At 39.1% G+C, this 17103-nt stretch overlaps 3 protein-coding genes across 3 annotated transcripts; all 3 read right to left on the minus strand.

The window, feature by feature from the left end:
* Positions 1-1919: 1919 nt before the first annotated feature.
* LOC118774477 (odorant receptor 131-2-like) lies at positions 1920-2888 on the minus strand. The gene has a single exon (XM_036523819.1). The coding sequence runs from the start codon at positions 2886-2888 to the stop codon at positions 1920-1922; it is 969 nt and encodes a 322-aa protein (XP_036379712.1).
* Positions 2889-6079: 3191 nt separating this feature from the next.
* Positions 6080-7048, minus strand: LOC118774478 (odorant receptor 131-2-like). Its single transcript, XM_036523821.1, has one exon. It carries the CDS (start codon positions 7046-7048, stop codon positions 6080-6082), a length of 969 nt encoding a protein of 322 aa, XP_036379714.1.
* Positions 7049-13189: 6141 nt separating this feature from the next.
* LOC118774629 (odorant receptor 131-2-like) lies at positions 13190-14152 on the minus strand. The gene has a single exon (XM_036524018.1). It carries the CDS (start codon positions 14150-14152, stop codon positions 13190-13192), a length of 963 nt encoding a protein of 320 aa, XP_036379911.1.
* Positions 14153-17103: the final 2951 nt, after the last annotated feature.

Raw genomic sequence — 17103 nt, forward strand, 5'->3', positions numbered from 1 at the left:
TATGATTAAAGATCCATTTCAGCCTGTGTGCACTTGGCAGGAGGAGAAGATGGGTAGCGTTTTATTTTATAAAGTACATACATCTAGGGAATCATAGCTCATAGCCTTTTACTGGAGATGTTTGTGTGAAGACTGAAAACTGAGTTTATCTGTACCTGCAGAGAAAATAAGTTGTTGTCCAAACATTACTGGTTGCCAGGACAGCAAGAAAGGGCGCTGTGTATTTATTCAGAGGACAAATAAGGTCATGGGGCAGTGAAAGCTGAGTTACAGATTGTTGGAAAAGAGGCACAGATTTAACATCATAGGCAAGGGTGTGAAGCAGTGACTATTACCTATAAACAAATAAGTTTGACAACCCTGATATAGACCTGCATCTCAGTGTTTTCTTAGATGAAAGACAGTGTTGTAATGACCTGACTTCAAGTGGAATCATCTCCTCAGATATGTCATGAGACAATGGTAGAAAGCAGGCCTTAAGAACCTGGTGTAGAATGAATTACTGCCTACATCTTCCTGTGATGTACCATTGAACTATGTATGTTCAGTAGAGGAGAAGGAAGGGAACTGTATCTCCATCACAATGTGTCACTTGTATCTGTGTCCTATCAGGTGAAACATACAGACCACAGAGCAGCTATTCCATCTAACACCCCCATTACTTTTCCAAACACATTGACAGTGTATTTTATTTGACCATTTATTGTTTGAGGAGTGATATCCATTCTTTCTTGTCCATGATATAGCTTTTACTGCCGTTGATTATTGGTAAGAGTTTCTGGAAATCAGTCTACATTGGGTCTTCAAATTATGGCCTGTGTGCAGTATGCAGCCTGATAAGTTTTTCTGACCTCAATGCTTTTGTTGTCATAATTCTCAGGTACCACATGATATAGCCATAGTTTCAAGGAAATGAATGGTTGATGCTGAATTGCAGCGTGAATAAACAAAAAAACAAATGCTAAAAGCTGGCTAGTTAACTAGGTATTATAACAACTGTAGCTCCTTATTATAGGTTATTGTTATTGTGGTTATAATAACCAGTCAGCTAATAATTTTATGAATGAAATGTAATGTGGTATTTTGCAAGTAGAAATGAAATGCAATGTGGTGTTCTGGCAGCAGTAATAACTTGTGGAGAAATATTCTTTCAGTGGTAATGAAATTTGTTGTAGTATTCTGACAACAGCGAGGGGTTAAGGTTGTAGTCCAATACTGTTGGCCTGGTAGTTATAGTTCTGACTCATACATACAAATGTTTGATGTCACTCCAAAACAAAGCAAGTGATATAAACGGGTTAGGAATATGTATCAAGTATTCATTTTCCATTACCCTGAATAAGAGCATATTTCATTTGCAAATCAATCGTACAAAGTATTTCAAGAAAATCTTCTTGAAACAAAACATGTCACGGCTCAGGCAAGGACTCAGGAGCGGACCACGCAAGTTTCAGGTTCTGTGTGACTTTATTCGAAGGAGGTAACAGCGTAGCGAAAAACGTTAACAGGCAGGGTCTAAACCAGACAGGCAGTCCGAGGGCAATTCCGGGAAAGGCGATTGTGGAGTCAGGCAGAGTCAGGAAGCAGGCAATCAGGCAAACAGGGCAAAAGCGTCAGGCAGAAAACCAGGTCGGGCACAGACAGGATCGAAGACCAAGGAAAACGAACAGGCAGGATCAACGGCGGGGACGAAACAGGTAAGAAAACGCTATAACGAACTAGCAACAGGACAGGGACACGCAGGGAAGATATAGGGCAGGGCTGACGAAAGGATGGGAAGCAGGTGTGCAGGCAATCAGGCGGGCGGAGACCAGGCGGGGAGCGGGGCAGGACTAGAACACAAGGAAAACAAAAGCACATGGACAAGGAAAACAAAAACACCAAAGCTAAGGAGGCGGAGCACTGACAAAACATGTTTTTTATTTTTCGTGTGAAATCACAACTGGCTTGATGCTACCAGGCCTACATCTGAAGTAGTTGAGGAAGAGGGGCCGGAAAGTATCATCCCTCAGGCCGTAAATCAGGGGACTCAGGCATCGGGGGAGGATGAGCAGGAGAAAAAAAAGCAGGACACGCAAATGTAAGAACAGGGCAAAAGGAAGTGTGGCCACGATACGTTCAAGGATGCCGTACAGAAAAGAGGTGAGACACAGTCCCAGCTGAATCAAATGGAGCAGTACAGTCTTGCGGGCCTTCTTAGCTGAATCCTTGTCTGTGGAGATGGACCTGGCTGCTATCATAATGGCAACATATGTGAAGATAATGATTACAGCCACAGCCACAAAATAAAAGCTATTGAGTCCATGATACAAGTCAAGTTGCCACTTGTCAATGAACAGCCTCTCCCGTGTGCAAAATGTGGGTGTGTTGAAAGAATGAGGCTTTGTCACAGTTATATAAAACATCTCAATGACAATATTGAGAGAGGCGAGAAACCAGACTACCCCGACAGCGATGTTTGTCCTTTTCTGTGTGGTGATCTCTGCATGACGCAAAGGGTAGCAGATGGCCACGTAACGTTCCAGTGACATCACTGCCAGGTTCAAGGGGCTGAAGGTGTATGTGGCGATACAGAATAGCATCACCAGAGCACAGATAGCCTTGAACACATAGAGATATGCCAGAGCAAATAAGTACAGCACTGTGTTGCTCAACAGAAGGATGGAATCACTGAGGACTATGTTAGCAAAGAGGATGTAGCGGGACGTCTCCCTGAAGATGGGCTTGCTCCTCAAAGTGAAGAACATGACGCTGTTCACATAGACGAAGAACAGGGACGTGGACAGCACCATAACTACTTGTGTTACAATCTCCCCATCCAGTCGTACAAGGAAGGCTTGCTGGTATATAAATGAAAAATCCTCAGTAGAAGCATTGCCTTCATCCATAAATCACTTCCCTTTGATATCACGTAAAAATCTGTTTAAATGTTCATTGCTCAGATCAGAAGGGAAAAAGCATGAAGTAACAGTCAGTTAGATAGCCCTTCATTGGAAGAAAAACTGGAAATACCTTTTAAATCCTTGAGCATTGGCATCAGACACAGTAAGTGATGATGACCTCTCTGCTGTGATTTATATAGATGAGAGGAGATGACAATGACATCATGCAGTCATCACCATGGTGTATACAATGACTTACCCCTGAGCCAGATCTCAACGGGTGTTTGTTTATTTGTCTTTGTATGAGACAAGTGATTAATGATTAATAACCTGTAATTCCCTATGCATAGTCACCAGGAGAGAAGCTGTGCACATTCTCACAATCAAAGCTCAGGTCTTTTACAGGAGATTTTTGTGTTAAAAGTTGGTGCAGTCATAAGGCATGTCCTGCAGTGTCTACACACCTAATTTTGATTAACCCAACTCATTTGCTTATTACATACATATCTGAGAGTGCATTGTGGATATGCACATAGTTTTACATGGATACGTTTGTAATTTTTTAAGATTCTATTTTTGTAATATCCTGATTTATCAAAATCATGGAAAATTATTCTAGACAGTCGAATTGTCAGTGAGAAGCGGAGATAATTAAAAACTGAACAATAACAACAACCTGCCTTGTGCCACATGTGTTTGGGCCCCTAATAGTACACATGGTGCTCAACAGGACCTAAATTTTTTTTGCTCCCATGAGAACACAGCTACAGACTGATGCCATAGAATCAGCAAAATCATTGTACATATACATACAAAAAAGATACAGGCTTACACATAATTTTTTCTGATAAAGTAAAATGCAGTTGATACAGATTCATGTAACTGTTATGGTCAGTTTTGTTAGGGCTATGTGTCTGGCCTATTGCAGTTAGTTTTGGGAAATGCATTAAAAATGGAGCTATGGGTTAGGGGGTTAGACTGTGACATGTGGACTCATGAACTCTTTTAAATGTAAAACAACATGAATTCTGCAAGCTGTCCTTGCATATGGGCATCTGCAAAGCAAAAACACAAGGCATCTTGTGCAATATTCTGAAAACATCAATGAAATGTAGTGTAGTAGTATGGCAGCAGTGTTGAAAAGCAGTGTAGTGTTTTGGCAAGAGTGAGTAAAGCTTGAAGACCTTGAACTGAACGCTATTCAGATGGCGTTTGAATTCTACAGGGACACACTTGTTCATGATGACGTTTTACCTCATTTGCTCCACTTACAGTTGTAGAAGTATGACTGAGTCATAGAAAGTGGGAGAATCATGCTTCAGGAGAGGATTGATGTGCTGCTGAACAACTCCAGAGTGCAGGAAACAGCTTTGCACAGCCCTTCTGCTCCATCATTAACTGTCATTAATTATTACCAGATACTCTGTTGCTGTGGGCCTAATTGTGACCCCTTGTTTGCTCTCCTGTTTGTCTGTGGAGGTGCGTTATAATGTTTTGGGCTGGATGTCACAGGCCTCAGTGACAGAGGCAGCCAGGCTTTGAACTCTGAATAGGTCAGCTTTGAGTGTGTCAACTGCATAATCCAGTTGTGTGTCAGTAGCATAATCCAACTCGCATAATTTTAGAGATAATGCTCAGTTAATAAATATAATAAACTGAAAAGTTCTTCCAGAACTTTTAAGGACATTGTTTCTCTAACTTTCTCCTGGGTGAGAAGTCTCTAGTTCAGATGATTCCAAGATTAACATATTTTATGGGGAAACATAGAGCAAATATATTTATTCTCTCTACACTTTCAAGAAAAAGATCTTTAACAGCAGTTCTGTACCCCAGCCAGACTTTCTCTGATTTTTGCCTGCTTCCTCAGTATAGTCCCAGGCTTTGGCCTTCTCACCACATAGGGCCATCTTCTTTAGAGCTGATTTATGATTTATATGCAAATGGAGTGGAATGTGTTTGAGATGTTGAAAGCATTTCAAGGAGAGAATTTCATTGATGATCTGAAAATACACATCTGAAAATTCATATGCTTGTACTTATGGGGTGATGTGTAGGAGGATGAAAGAAATATGTTTGCAGTGAATCAGAAGCTAAAATGCCTGACTGGGATAGAAACTTCTGTGACAGACATTAGGGATAATGAGTGTTTAGTGCTGATTGACAGTCTGAGACAGAGATACTCCATACTAATTGAAGGTCTCAAGCCTCTTGTTTTGAGCAAACATAAATCCTGTTCAACTTTGTTTTGTACAAGGCGCTCTGAAGTGTCTGCAGTCCTACTGTATCAAAGCATTGCAAGTTCCCCTATCCAGAGAGGGTAAAAACAGGTGCTGGAGGTCAGTGGTGCACCAAGGCATCCACACCCAGCATCCCAGATGGGTCCTGTATATAGAACCACAAGTACAGAGGCCAAAGTGATGCATGAGATTCCCTTTTGTGAATTCCATGTTTTCTAACAGAATTCCATCCAATTACAGCACTTACCACATCAACTGCTAAATTTTCCCTTTAAGTGGCCAGAAAATGTGATGACTTGGGGATTAAATATCAAGGATCAAACTAATCAGCATCACCTGAATGAGTTGTTGGCTACTGCAATCTGTCAACATTCGGTAAAAAAAAAACTGTTTACAGACAGTACAGGATTTACAATGGATTTACAATGATTGCTGCCCTCATTATATGTGTGATCTTGCAGGATGAGGGAGGATGAGGAGGGGAAAAAAGAGCAAGACACGCAAATGTAAGAACAGGGCAAAAGGAAGTGTGGCCAAGATATGTTATCTACCTAATAATATTCTGGCAGTGGTAATGAAATGTGGTGTGGTATTCTGGCAACCGTATTGAAATGTAATGTGGTATTCTGCAAATAGAAATGAAATGTAATGTGGTGTTCTGGCAGCAGTAATAACTTGTGGAGAAATATTCTTTCAGTGATAATGAAATTTGTTGTAGTATTCTGACAACAGTGAGGAGTAAAGGTTGTAGTCCAATACTGTTGGCCTGGTAGTTATAGTTCTGACTCATACATACAAATGTTTGATGTCACTCCAAAACAAAGCAAGTGACATAAACGGGTTAGGAATATTTATCAAGTATTCATTTTCCATTACCCTGGATGAGAGCATATTTCATTTGCAAATCAATCATACAAAGTATTTCAAGAAAATCTTCTTATATGAAACAAAACATGTTTTTTATTTTTCGTGTGAAATCACAACTAACTTGACGCTACCAGGCCTACATCTGAAGTAGCTGAGGAAGAGGGGCCGGAAAGTCTCATCCCGCAGGCCGTAAATCAGGGGACTCAGGCATCGGGGGAGGATGAGCAGGAGAAAAAAAAGCAGGACACGCAAATGTAAGAACAGGGCAAAAGGAAGTGTGGCCAAGATACCTTCAAGGACGCCGTACAGAAAAGAGGTGAGACACAGTCCCAGCTGAATCAAATGGAGCAGTACAGTCTTGCGGGCCTTCTTAGCTGAATCCTTGTCTGTGGAGATGGACCTGGCTGCTACCATAATGGCGACATATGTGAAGATAATGATTACAGCCACAGCCACAAAATAAAAGCTATTGAGTCCATAAAAAAAGTCAAGTTGCCACTTGGCAATGAACAGCCTCTCCCGTGTGCAAAATGTGGGTGTGTTGAAAGAATGGGGTTTTGTCACAGTGGCGTAAAACAAGTCAATGACAACATTGAGGGAGGCGAGAAACCAGACTACCCCGACAGCGATGTTTGTCCTTTTCTGTGTGGTGATCTCTGCGTGACGCAAAGGGTAGCAGATGGCCACGTAACGTTCCAGTGACATCACTGCCAGGTTCAAGGGGCTGAAGTTGTATGTGGCGATACAGAATAGTATCACCAGAGCACAGATAGCCTTGAACACATAGAGATATGCCAGGGCAAATAAGTACAGCACTGTGTTGCTCAACAGAAGGATGGAATCGCTGAGGACCATGTTAGCAAAGAGGATGTAGCGGGACGTCTCCCTGAAGATGGGCTTGCTCCTCAAAGTGAAGAACATGACGCTGTTCACATAGACGAAGAACAGGGACGTGGACAGCACCATAACTACTTGTGTTACAATCTCCCCATCCAGGCGTACAAGGTAGGCTTGCTGGTATATAAATGAAAAATCCTCAGTAGAAGCATTGCCTTCATCCATAAATCACTTCCCTTTGATATCACGTAAAAATCTGCTTAAATGTTCATTGCTCAGATCAGAAGGGAAAAAGCATGAAGTAACAGTCAGTTCGATAGCCCTTCATTGGAAGAAAAACTGGAAATACCTTTTAAATCCTTGAGCATTGGCATCAGACACAGTAAGTGATGATGACCTCTCTGCTGTGATTTATATAGATGAGAGGAGATGACAATGACATCATGCAGTCATCACCATGGTGTATACAATGACTTACCCCTGAGCCAGATCTCAACGGGTGTTTGTTTATTTGTCTTTGTATGAGACAAGTGATTAATGATTAATAACCTATAATTCCCTATGCATAGTCACCAGGAGAGAAGCTGTGCACATTCTCACAATCAAAGCTCAGGTCTTTTACAGGAGATTTTTGTGTTAAAAGTTGGTGCAGTCATAAGGCATGTCCTGCAGTGTCTACACACCTAATTTTGATTAACCCAACTCATTTGCTTATTACATGCATATCTGAGAGTGCATTGTGGATATGCACATAGTTTTACATGGATACGTTGTAATTTTATAAGATTTTATTTTTGTAATATACTTACTTATATATACTTATATAGTATAGTATATAATATACTATCTATAGTATAGTATATACTATACTATATATATATATATATATATATATATATACTAAACTATATACTATATACTATACTATATATACTATACTTGTAATATACTATACTATACTTGTAATATATACAAAATTTATCAAAATCATGGAAAATTTATTCTAGACAGTCGAATTGTCTAAGCTGTTGTTGCTGGGTGCTGTTGCTTAAAACATAGAGGAGATTTACATTTATATAGCTGGCCTGACACTTCAAATTTCTTGATTATCACTGTTTATTGTGCGAGTCTAACAAGCTAGATTAAAGAATTTTGGCCACAGTCACATCCTCAGATGTGTCATGAGCCATTTGCATAGTAGGCCTAAAGGACCTGCTGTAGAATAAATCACTGCCTGTGTCTTCCTATGATGTAAAAGGATTGATGTATATGTTTAGGAGAAGAGGGAGGAAGGGAACGGGATTATTATTATTATTATTATTATTATTATTATTATTATGATTATTATTATTGTTGTTGTTGTTGGGTTTAATATATTTGAGACTGTCAAAGTATCTTTTTATCTCTCAATATGTATTAAGGGTATCTGAGATCATCAATACATTTCTGTACATTATGTTCATTTAGTAGAAGGTCTTATCCAGAGCTACTGACATGGGTTACAATTTTTACATGTTGTCCATTTATACAGCTAGATATTTACTGGGGCAATTCTGGGTTAGGTACCTTGCCCAAGGGTACAGCAGCAGTGCTCCGGCGGGGAATCAGACCAACACCTTTTCACTTATGAGCCCTGCTCTTTTCCACTATAATAAAATAGGCTGAAAAAAATATTTTATGTAATATAAAATGGATGAACATTTCTGGAAATCTATACCAAAAATCTGACTCATATTCAATGCAGTTAAAGATTTTCAAATAAAGGCCTCTTAACCTGCCTTTAGAGTTCAGGATTGTTTGTTTCAGCAGGTGATGAAACAGAAGAAGGTGTATTGCGAATGAATAAACCTAGTCCCTGTTGTGTGAACAGGCCTTGTCAGGTGAGGACCGATGCTCTGCTGAAGTTCTGCTGTTCTTCTCCTGATATTTAGGAGAAGAGGGAGGAAGAGAGCTGTCACTCCATTGTTATTATTCTGATTATTATTGTTGTTGGGACTATTTGAGACTTTCAAAGTATATATTGATCTCTCATTATGCAATCAGGATAGTTCAGATCATCAGTACATTACTGTGCATATTGTCATTTGGCAGAAGGTCTTATCCAGAGCAACTGACATGGGTTACAGTTTTTACATGTTGTCCATTTATACAGCTGGATATTTACTGGAGCAATTCTGACTTATATACAGTGCATTTAAAGATCATCAGATAAAAGCCTCTTCAGAGTTCAGAATTGTTTGTTTCAGCAGGTGATGAAACAGAAGAAGGTGTATTGCGAACGATGAAATCTTGTCCCTGTTGTGTGAACAGGCCGTGTCAGGTGAGGATTGATGTGCTGCTGAACAACTCCAGAGTGCAGTAAACAGCTTTGCACAGCCCTTCTGCTCCATCATTAACTGTCATTAATTATTAACAGATACTCTGCTGCTGTGGGCCTAATTGAGACCCCTTGTTTGCTCTCCTGTTTGTCTGTGGAGGTGCGTTATAATGTTATGGGCTGGATGTCACAGGCCTCAGTCAGGATTTAGTGACAGAGGCAGCCAGGCTTTGAACTCTGAATAGGTCAGCTTTGAGTGTGTCAGCTGCATAATCCAGTTGTGTGTCAGTAGCATAATCCAACTCGCATAATTTTAGAGATAATGCTCAATTAATAAATATAATAAACTAAAAAGTTCTTCCAGAACTTTTAAGGACATGGTTTCTCTAACTTTCTCCTGGGTGAGAAGTCTCTAGTTCAGATGATTCCAAGATTAACATATTTTATGGGGAAACATAGAGCAAATATATTTATTTTCTCTACACTTTCAAGAAAAAGATCTTTAACAGCAGTTCTGTACCCCAGCCAGACGTTGCCTGATTTTTGCCTGCTTCCTCAGTATAGTCCCAGGCTTTGGCCTTCTCACCACATAGGGCCATCTTCATTAGAGCTGATTTATGATTTATATGGAAATGGAGTGGAGTGTGTTTGAGATGTTGAAAGCATTTCAAGGAGAGAATTTCATTGATGATCTGAAAATACACATCTGAAAATTCATATGCTTGTACTTATGTAGTGATGTGTAGGATGATGCAAGACATATGTTTGCAGTGAATCAGAAGCTAAAATGCCTGACTGACAAAGCATTGCAAGTTCCCCTATCCAGAGAGGGCAAAAACAGGTGGTGGAGGTCACTAGTGCACCAAGGCATCCACACCCAGCATCCCAGATGGGTCCTGTATATAGAACCACAAGTACAGAGGGCAAAGTGATGCATGAGATTCCCTTTTGTGAATTCCATGTTTTCTAATAGAATTCCATCCAACTACAGCACTTACCACATCAACTGCTAAATTTTCTCTTTAAGTGGGCAGAAAATGTGATGACTTGGGAATTGAATATCAAGGATCAAACTAATCAGAATCACTTGAATGAGTTGTTGGCTACTGCAATCTGTCAACATTCGGTAAAAAACTGTTTACAGACAGCACAGGATTTACAATGGATTTACAATGATTGCTGGCCTCTTTATATGTGTGATCTTGCAGACCTCCTTGTATTCCAAGTCTAATCTACTATCACTACTACATGCCACCCATCAGTTCTAAATATGACTACCCCCCTGAAATGGAGGTCTGCTGCCACATTAGACAACACAAGAAGATTGTAAAAAGTGAGCCTGCAAGACATTTGCACATGACTATTAGGCCCAGACTTTTACTGATATGGTAAAAATAAATCATCTTAAAAACAAGGATATACCCAAGGTTTCCAGAATTTATTATACTCTTACTCAGTACTTTAGCACACAATGTCCTTATCATCTTTTTGAAGAAAAAAAGTTTTTATTAGATTTTACAGTTAACATTTTAAAATGTGTTTTAGTGTCCACTTGCAACAGTCTTGACTTTTTCAGGTCTGCATCTGAAGTATCTCAGGAAGAGGGGTCGGAAAGTGACATCCCTCAGGTTGTAAATCAGGGTACTTGTCATCTTTTTGAACCAAAAACGTTTGTATTAGATTTTGCAGTTATCAGCATAAACAGAGTTCTGTCTGTATATTTGTAACTCTGTGGGGTGTTGGTTTCAACAAAAAATAAGGAAAAGTGGACAAAATCTTTTAAAATCAGGCCACTGTTGGTGTCTAGGATTAGCATGGCAAATACGCATCACATTTATACTCTTACTAACATTACACAAATAAAATATGTAACATTATTCTTTAAACATGAGGGTTTAAGGATTCAAGGATTCACTAAAGGATTCAACCATTACAGTAATTGTGTTATGTTCATTATTTGTTTGTACAAATGACAGTATATGAATTTTTTTTGACAGTGCCAACCAGTTTGTCAACTTGAGAAATGACTTGACCATATACTACTTGCAATTGCCACAACAATCTGCCACAACAACCTCAAATTCCTTCAAGCATTTGTTGATGCCATTCAGACCCATCTCACAGAGAGCCTTGGATTACGATGGATTGGTTTACTTCCAGTGACATAGTTTATGCTGGGTTAGGCGTAAACTAAATAGGATATTTCCTTGGGTGCCACCCATCACTGAAGGTGAAATGTAGTATATATTTATATTTAGTTTAATTTTGGCAAATCTGGTGAGTAGCTGAGTAAGCAAGGAATAAAAAAGGACAACAGGTGGTATAGACATCACAAGCCTTGGCTGAAGTGACTACTTGCCGCTGATCCAGGATTAATTTTGACAACAACCTTATACTCAACTAACCCTGTCATTAACATTTTTATGAACATTTTAATTATTTCACCTTATCCATTATCTAGGTAATAATAGCTACGTGATAAATTTTGTTGTGCTTGATAGCTAGCTATCTTAGTTAGCCGGCCATAGAAAGCAAATGCAGTTAGATTGTCTTTGCTAGCTAGGGCTGGCTACTTAGAAGCAGAAAATACACATTGTGCTCATTTCTCTACCTACTTAGTCAGCCAAATTTTGAGGAGCATAACCAATGTGAAGATTAATTGAGGCAAATAGCTGTTTATGCATTAAGTTTAAATGTTTTGGTCCAGCAAAATCTTGCCTAGGGCACCAGAAATGCTCGTATTCACTTTGGCTATCACTCCTGTATTGATATTAAGCAAACTCCTGAGATACTGTGGATGTTATGGGTTTGTGACCTCATTATCCTTTTTGCCATTGGATTTTCTTTTCCCACTTACTTTCTCGGGGGTTATGGAAAAGCTTATCAACTGCCTCAGACTGCTCCCATGGTTGTGTGTTTTTAAAGCCAATAAAACAAGACAAAGACAAAAACAAAGGAAAGAGAGCAGTGCCAGCACCTGATGACTGAGCTGGTTGGGGGATCAGTGTTGTTCTTGAGAGGAGTTCACTTATATTCTTTATTCCCAGTCTTAGTGGGCTGTGGAACTGCCATTTGTTTTATTTTCAACATACATACAGGCAAGTAAGTTAGGCCTTATCCTGTTGTCATAATCATAGTTTCAACCCTCTAATGCTATGGAAAAGAATCAGTTGTGTAGAATTGCTAGCTAGCTGTTAATAGGAAATGCTCACATAAACAAGACAGAAATTACTTAGTCTATAGTGTGTGGATAAAAAGGGAAACAACTGTGTGGATTGCTTAATAAAATTATTACTGTTTAATTTTTTGTTGAGTAAAGATAGAAGAAAATAAAGATCCTTTCTGATTTCAGTCAATGCCTTATGTTTCACATTCAGGCTAATGAAGAAACCTCATGAGGGATTTCAGACATCTTGACGTTTTTAACATACAACCTAAAAGTATTATTTTTACAGCAGTTAAAGCTTGTGCTGGTTAGTGTTAGGACACTGAATGGTTTCCATCATTTTAAAAATTCCATGTCCATTAAAAACTGATGATTTGGATCATGGTAAGGAAACCACCAGCAGATTTCATTTTTAAGAAAATATTTCTTTCAGGTATTCTGGATATGGGTATCTGCAAGGCAAAGAAGGAAAAAAAATGTAGTGTAATATTCTGGCAGCAGTAATGAAATGTGGTGTGGTATTCTGGCAACAGTATTGAAATGTAATGTGGTATTTTGCAAGTAGAAATGAAATGTGTTGTTCTGGCAGCAGTAATAACTTGTGGAGAAATACTCTTTCAGTGGTAATGAAATTTGTTGTAGTATTCTGACAACAGCGAGGGGTTAAGGTTGTAGTCCAATACTGTTGGCCTGGTAGTTATAGTTCTGACTCATACATACAAATGTTTGATGTCACTCCAAAACAAAGCAAGTGATATAAATGGGTTAGGAATATTTATCAAGTATTTATTTTTCATTACCCTGAATAAGAGCACATTTCATTTGCAAATCAATCATACAAAGTATTACAAGAAAATCTTCTTATAAAACATGTTTTTTATTTTTAGTGTGAAATCACAACTGGCTTGATGCTACCAGGCCTACATCTGAAGTAGCTGAGGAAGAGGGGCCGGAAAGTCTCATCCCGCAGGCCGTAAATCAGGGGACTCAGGCATCGGGGGAGGATGAGGAGGAGAAAAAAAAGCAGGACACGCAAATGTAAGAACAGGGCAAAAGGAAGTGTGGCCACGATACGTTCAAGGACGCCGTACAGAAAAGAGGTGAGACACAGTCCCAGCTGAATCAGATGGAGCAGCACAGTCTTGCGGGCCTTCTTAGCTGAATCCTTGTCTGTGGAGATGGACCTGGCTGCTATCATAATGGCGACATATGTGAAGATGATGATTACAGCCACAGCCACAAAATAAAAGCTATTGAGTCCATGATACAAGTCAAGTTGCCACTTGGCAATGAACAGCCTCTCCCGTGTGCAAAATATGAGTGCATTGAAAGAATGGGGTTTTGTCACAGTGGTGTAAAACAAGTCAATGACAATATTGAGAGAGGCGAGCAACCAGACTATTCCAATAGTGATCTTTGTCCTTCTCTGCGTAGTGATCTCTGCATGACGCAAAGGGTAGCAGATGGCCACGTAACGTTCCAGTGACATCACTGCCAGGTTCAAGGGGCTGAAGGTGTGTGTGGCAATACAGAATAGCATCACCAGAGCACAGATAGCCTTGAACACATAGAGATATGCCAGGGCAAATAAGTACAGCACTGTGTTGCTCAACAGAAGGATGGAATCGCTGAGGACTATGTTAGCAAAGAGGATGTAGCGGGACGTCTCCCTGAAGATGGGCTTGCTCCTCAAAGTGAAGAACATGACGCTGTTCACATAGACGAAGAACAGGGACGTGGACAGCACCATAACTACTTGTGTTACAATCTCCCCATCCAGGCGTACAAGGTAGGCTTGCTGGTATATAAATGAAAAATCCTCAGTAGAAGCATTGCCTTCATCCATAAATCACTTCCCTTTGATATCACGTAAAAATCTGCTTAAATGTTCATTGCTCAGATCAGAAGGGAAAAAAGCATGAAGTAACAGTCAGTTCGATAGCCCTTCATTGGAAGAAAAACTGGAAATACCTTTTAAATCCTTGAGCATTGGCATCAGACACAGTAAGTGATGATGACCTCTCTGCTGTGATTTATATAGATGAGAGGAGATGACAATGACATCAGGCAGTCATCACCATGGTGTATACAATGACTTACCCCTGAGCCAGATCTCAACGGGTGTTTGTTTATTTGTCTTTGTATGAGACAAGTGATTAATGATTAATAACCTATAATTCCCTATGCATAGTCACCAGGAGAGAAGCTGTGCACATTCTCACAATCAAAGCTCAGGTCTTTTACAGGAGATTTTTGTGTTAAAAGTTGGTGCAGTCATAAGGCATGTCCTGCAGTGTCTACACACCTAATTTTGATTAACCCAACTCATTTGCTTATTACATGCATATCTCAGAGTGCATTGTTTATATGCACTTAGTTTTACATGGATACGTTGTAATTTTATAAGATTTTATTTTTGTAATATACTTACTTATATATACTTATATAGTATATAGTATATACTATACTATATATAGTATAGTATATACTATACTATATATATATATATACTATACATATATACTATGCTATATACTATATACTATACTATATATACTATACTTGTAATATAATATACTATACTTGTAATATATACAAAATTTATCAAAATCATGGAAAATTTATTCTAGACAGTCGAATTGTCTAAGCTGTTGTTGCTGGGTGCTGTTGCTTAAAACATAGAGGATATTTACATTTATATAGCTGGCCTGACACTTCAAATTTCTTGATTATCACTGTTTATTGTGCGAGTCTAACAAGCTAGATTAAAGAATTTTGGCCACAGTCACATCCTCAGATGTGTCATGAGCCATTTGCATAGTAGGCCTAAAGGACCTGCTGTAGAATAAATCACTGCCTGTGTCTTCGTATGATGCAAAAGGATTGATGTATATGTTTAGGAGAAGAGGGAGGAAGGGAACGGGATTATTATTATTATTATTATTATTATTATTGTTGTTGTTGTTGTTGGGTTTAATATATTTGAGACTGCCAAAGTATCTTTTTATCTCTCAATATGTATTAAGGGTATCTGAGATCATCAATACATTTCTGTACATTATGTTCATTTAGTAGAAGGTCTTATCCAGAGCTACTGACATGGGTTACAATTTTTACATGTTGTCCATTTATACAGCTAGATATTTACTGGGGCAATTCTGGGTTAGGTACCTTGCCCAAGGGTACAGCAGCAGTGCTCCGGCGGGGAATCAGACCAACACCTTTTCACTTATGAGCCCTGCTCTTTTCCACTATAATAAAATAGGCTGAAAAAAATATTTTATGTAATATAAAATGGGTGAACATTTCTGGAAATCTATACCAAAAATCTGACTCATATTCAATGCAGTTAAAGATTTTCAAATAAAGGCCTCTTAACCTGCCTTTAGAGTTCAGGATTGTTTGTTTCAGCAGGTGATGAAACAGAAGAAGGTGTATTGCGAATGAATAAACCTAGTCCCTGTTGTATGAACAGGCCGTGTCAGGTGAGGACCGATGTTCTGCTGAAGTTCTGCTGTTCTTCTCCTGATGTTTAGGAGAAGAGGGAGGAAGAGAGCTGTCACTCCATTGTTATTATTCTGATTATTATTGTTGTTGGGACTATTTGAGACTTTCAAAGTATCTATTGATCTCTCATTATGCAATCAGGATAGTTCAGATCATCAGTACATTACTGTGCATATTGTCATTTGGCAGAAGGTCTTATCCAGAGCAACTGACATGGGTTACAGTTTTTACATGTTGTCCATTTATACAGCTGGATATTTACTGGAGCAATTCTGACTTATATACAGTACATTTAAAGATCATCAGATAAAGGCCTCTTCAGAGTTCAGAATTGTTTGTTTCAGCAGGTGATGAAACAGAAGAAGGTGTATTGCGAACGACGAAATCTTGTCCCTGTTGTGTGAACAGGCCGTGTCAGGTGAGGATTGATGTGCTGCTGAACAACTCCAGAGTGCAGTAAACAGCTCTGCACAGCCCTTCTGCTCCATCATTAACTGTCATTAATTATTAACAGATACTCTGCTGCTGTGGGCCTAATTGTGACCCCTTGTTTGCTCTCCTGTTTGTCTGTGGAGGTGCGTTATAATGTTTTGGGCTGGATGTCACAGGCCTCAGTCAGGATTTATTGACAGAAGCAGCCAGGCTTTGAACTCTGAATAGGTCAGCTTTGAGTGTGTCAGCTGCATAATCCAGTTGTGTGTCAGTAGCATAATCCAACTCCCATAATTTTAGAGATAATGCTCAATTAATAAATATAATAAACTAAAAAGTTCTTTCAAAACTTTTAAGGACATTGTTTCTCTAACTTTCTCCTGGGTGAGAAGTCTCTAGTTCAGATGATTCCAAGATTAACATATTTTATGGGGAAACATAGAGCAAATATATTTATTTTCTCTACACTTTCAAGAAAAAGATCTTTAACAGCAGTTCTGTACCCCAGCCAGACTTTCCCTGATTTTTGCCTGCTTCCTCAGTATAGTCCCAGGCTTTGGCCTTCTCACCACATAGGGCCATCTTCATTAGAGCTGATTTATGATTTATATGCAAATGGAGTGGAGTGTGTTTGAGATGTTGAAAGCATTTCAAGGAGAGAATTTCATTGATGATCTGAAAATACACATCTGAAAGTTCATATGCTTGTACTTATGTAGTGATGTGTAGGATGATGAAAGACATATGTTTGCAGTGAATCAGAAGCTAAAATGCCTGACTGACAAAGCATTGCAAGTTCCCCTATCCAGAGAGGGCAAAAACAGGTGGTGGAGGTCACTAGTGCACCAAGGCATCCAC

The sequence above is a fragment of the Megalops cyprinoides genome, chromosome 3, assembly GCF_013368585.1.
Source record: "Megalops cyprinoides isolate fMegCyp1 chromosome 3, fMegCyp1.pri, whole genome shotgun sequence".
Classification (NCBI taxonomy): domain Eukaryota; kingdom Metazoa; phylum Chordata; class Actinopteri; order Elopiformes; family Megalopidae; genus Megalops; species Megalops cyprinoides.

Bases quoted from the DNA above. Each gene is read 5' to 3' on its own strand.
- LOC118774478 (XM_036523821.1), bottom strand. From the start codon at position 7,048: ATGGATGAAGGCAATGCTTCTACTGAGGATTTTTCATTTATATACCAG.
- LOC118774477 (XM_036523819.1), bottom strand. From the start codon at position 2,888: ATGGATGAAGGCAATGCTTCTACTGAGGATTTTTCATTTATATACCAG.
- LOC118774629 (XM_036524018.1), bottom strand. From the start codon at position 14,152: ATGGATGAAGGCAATGCTTCTACTGAGGATTTTTCATTTATATACCAG.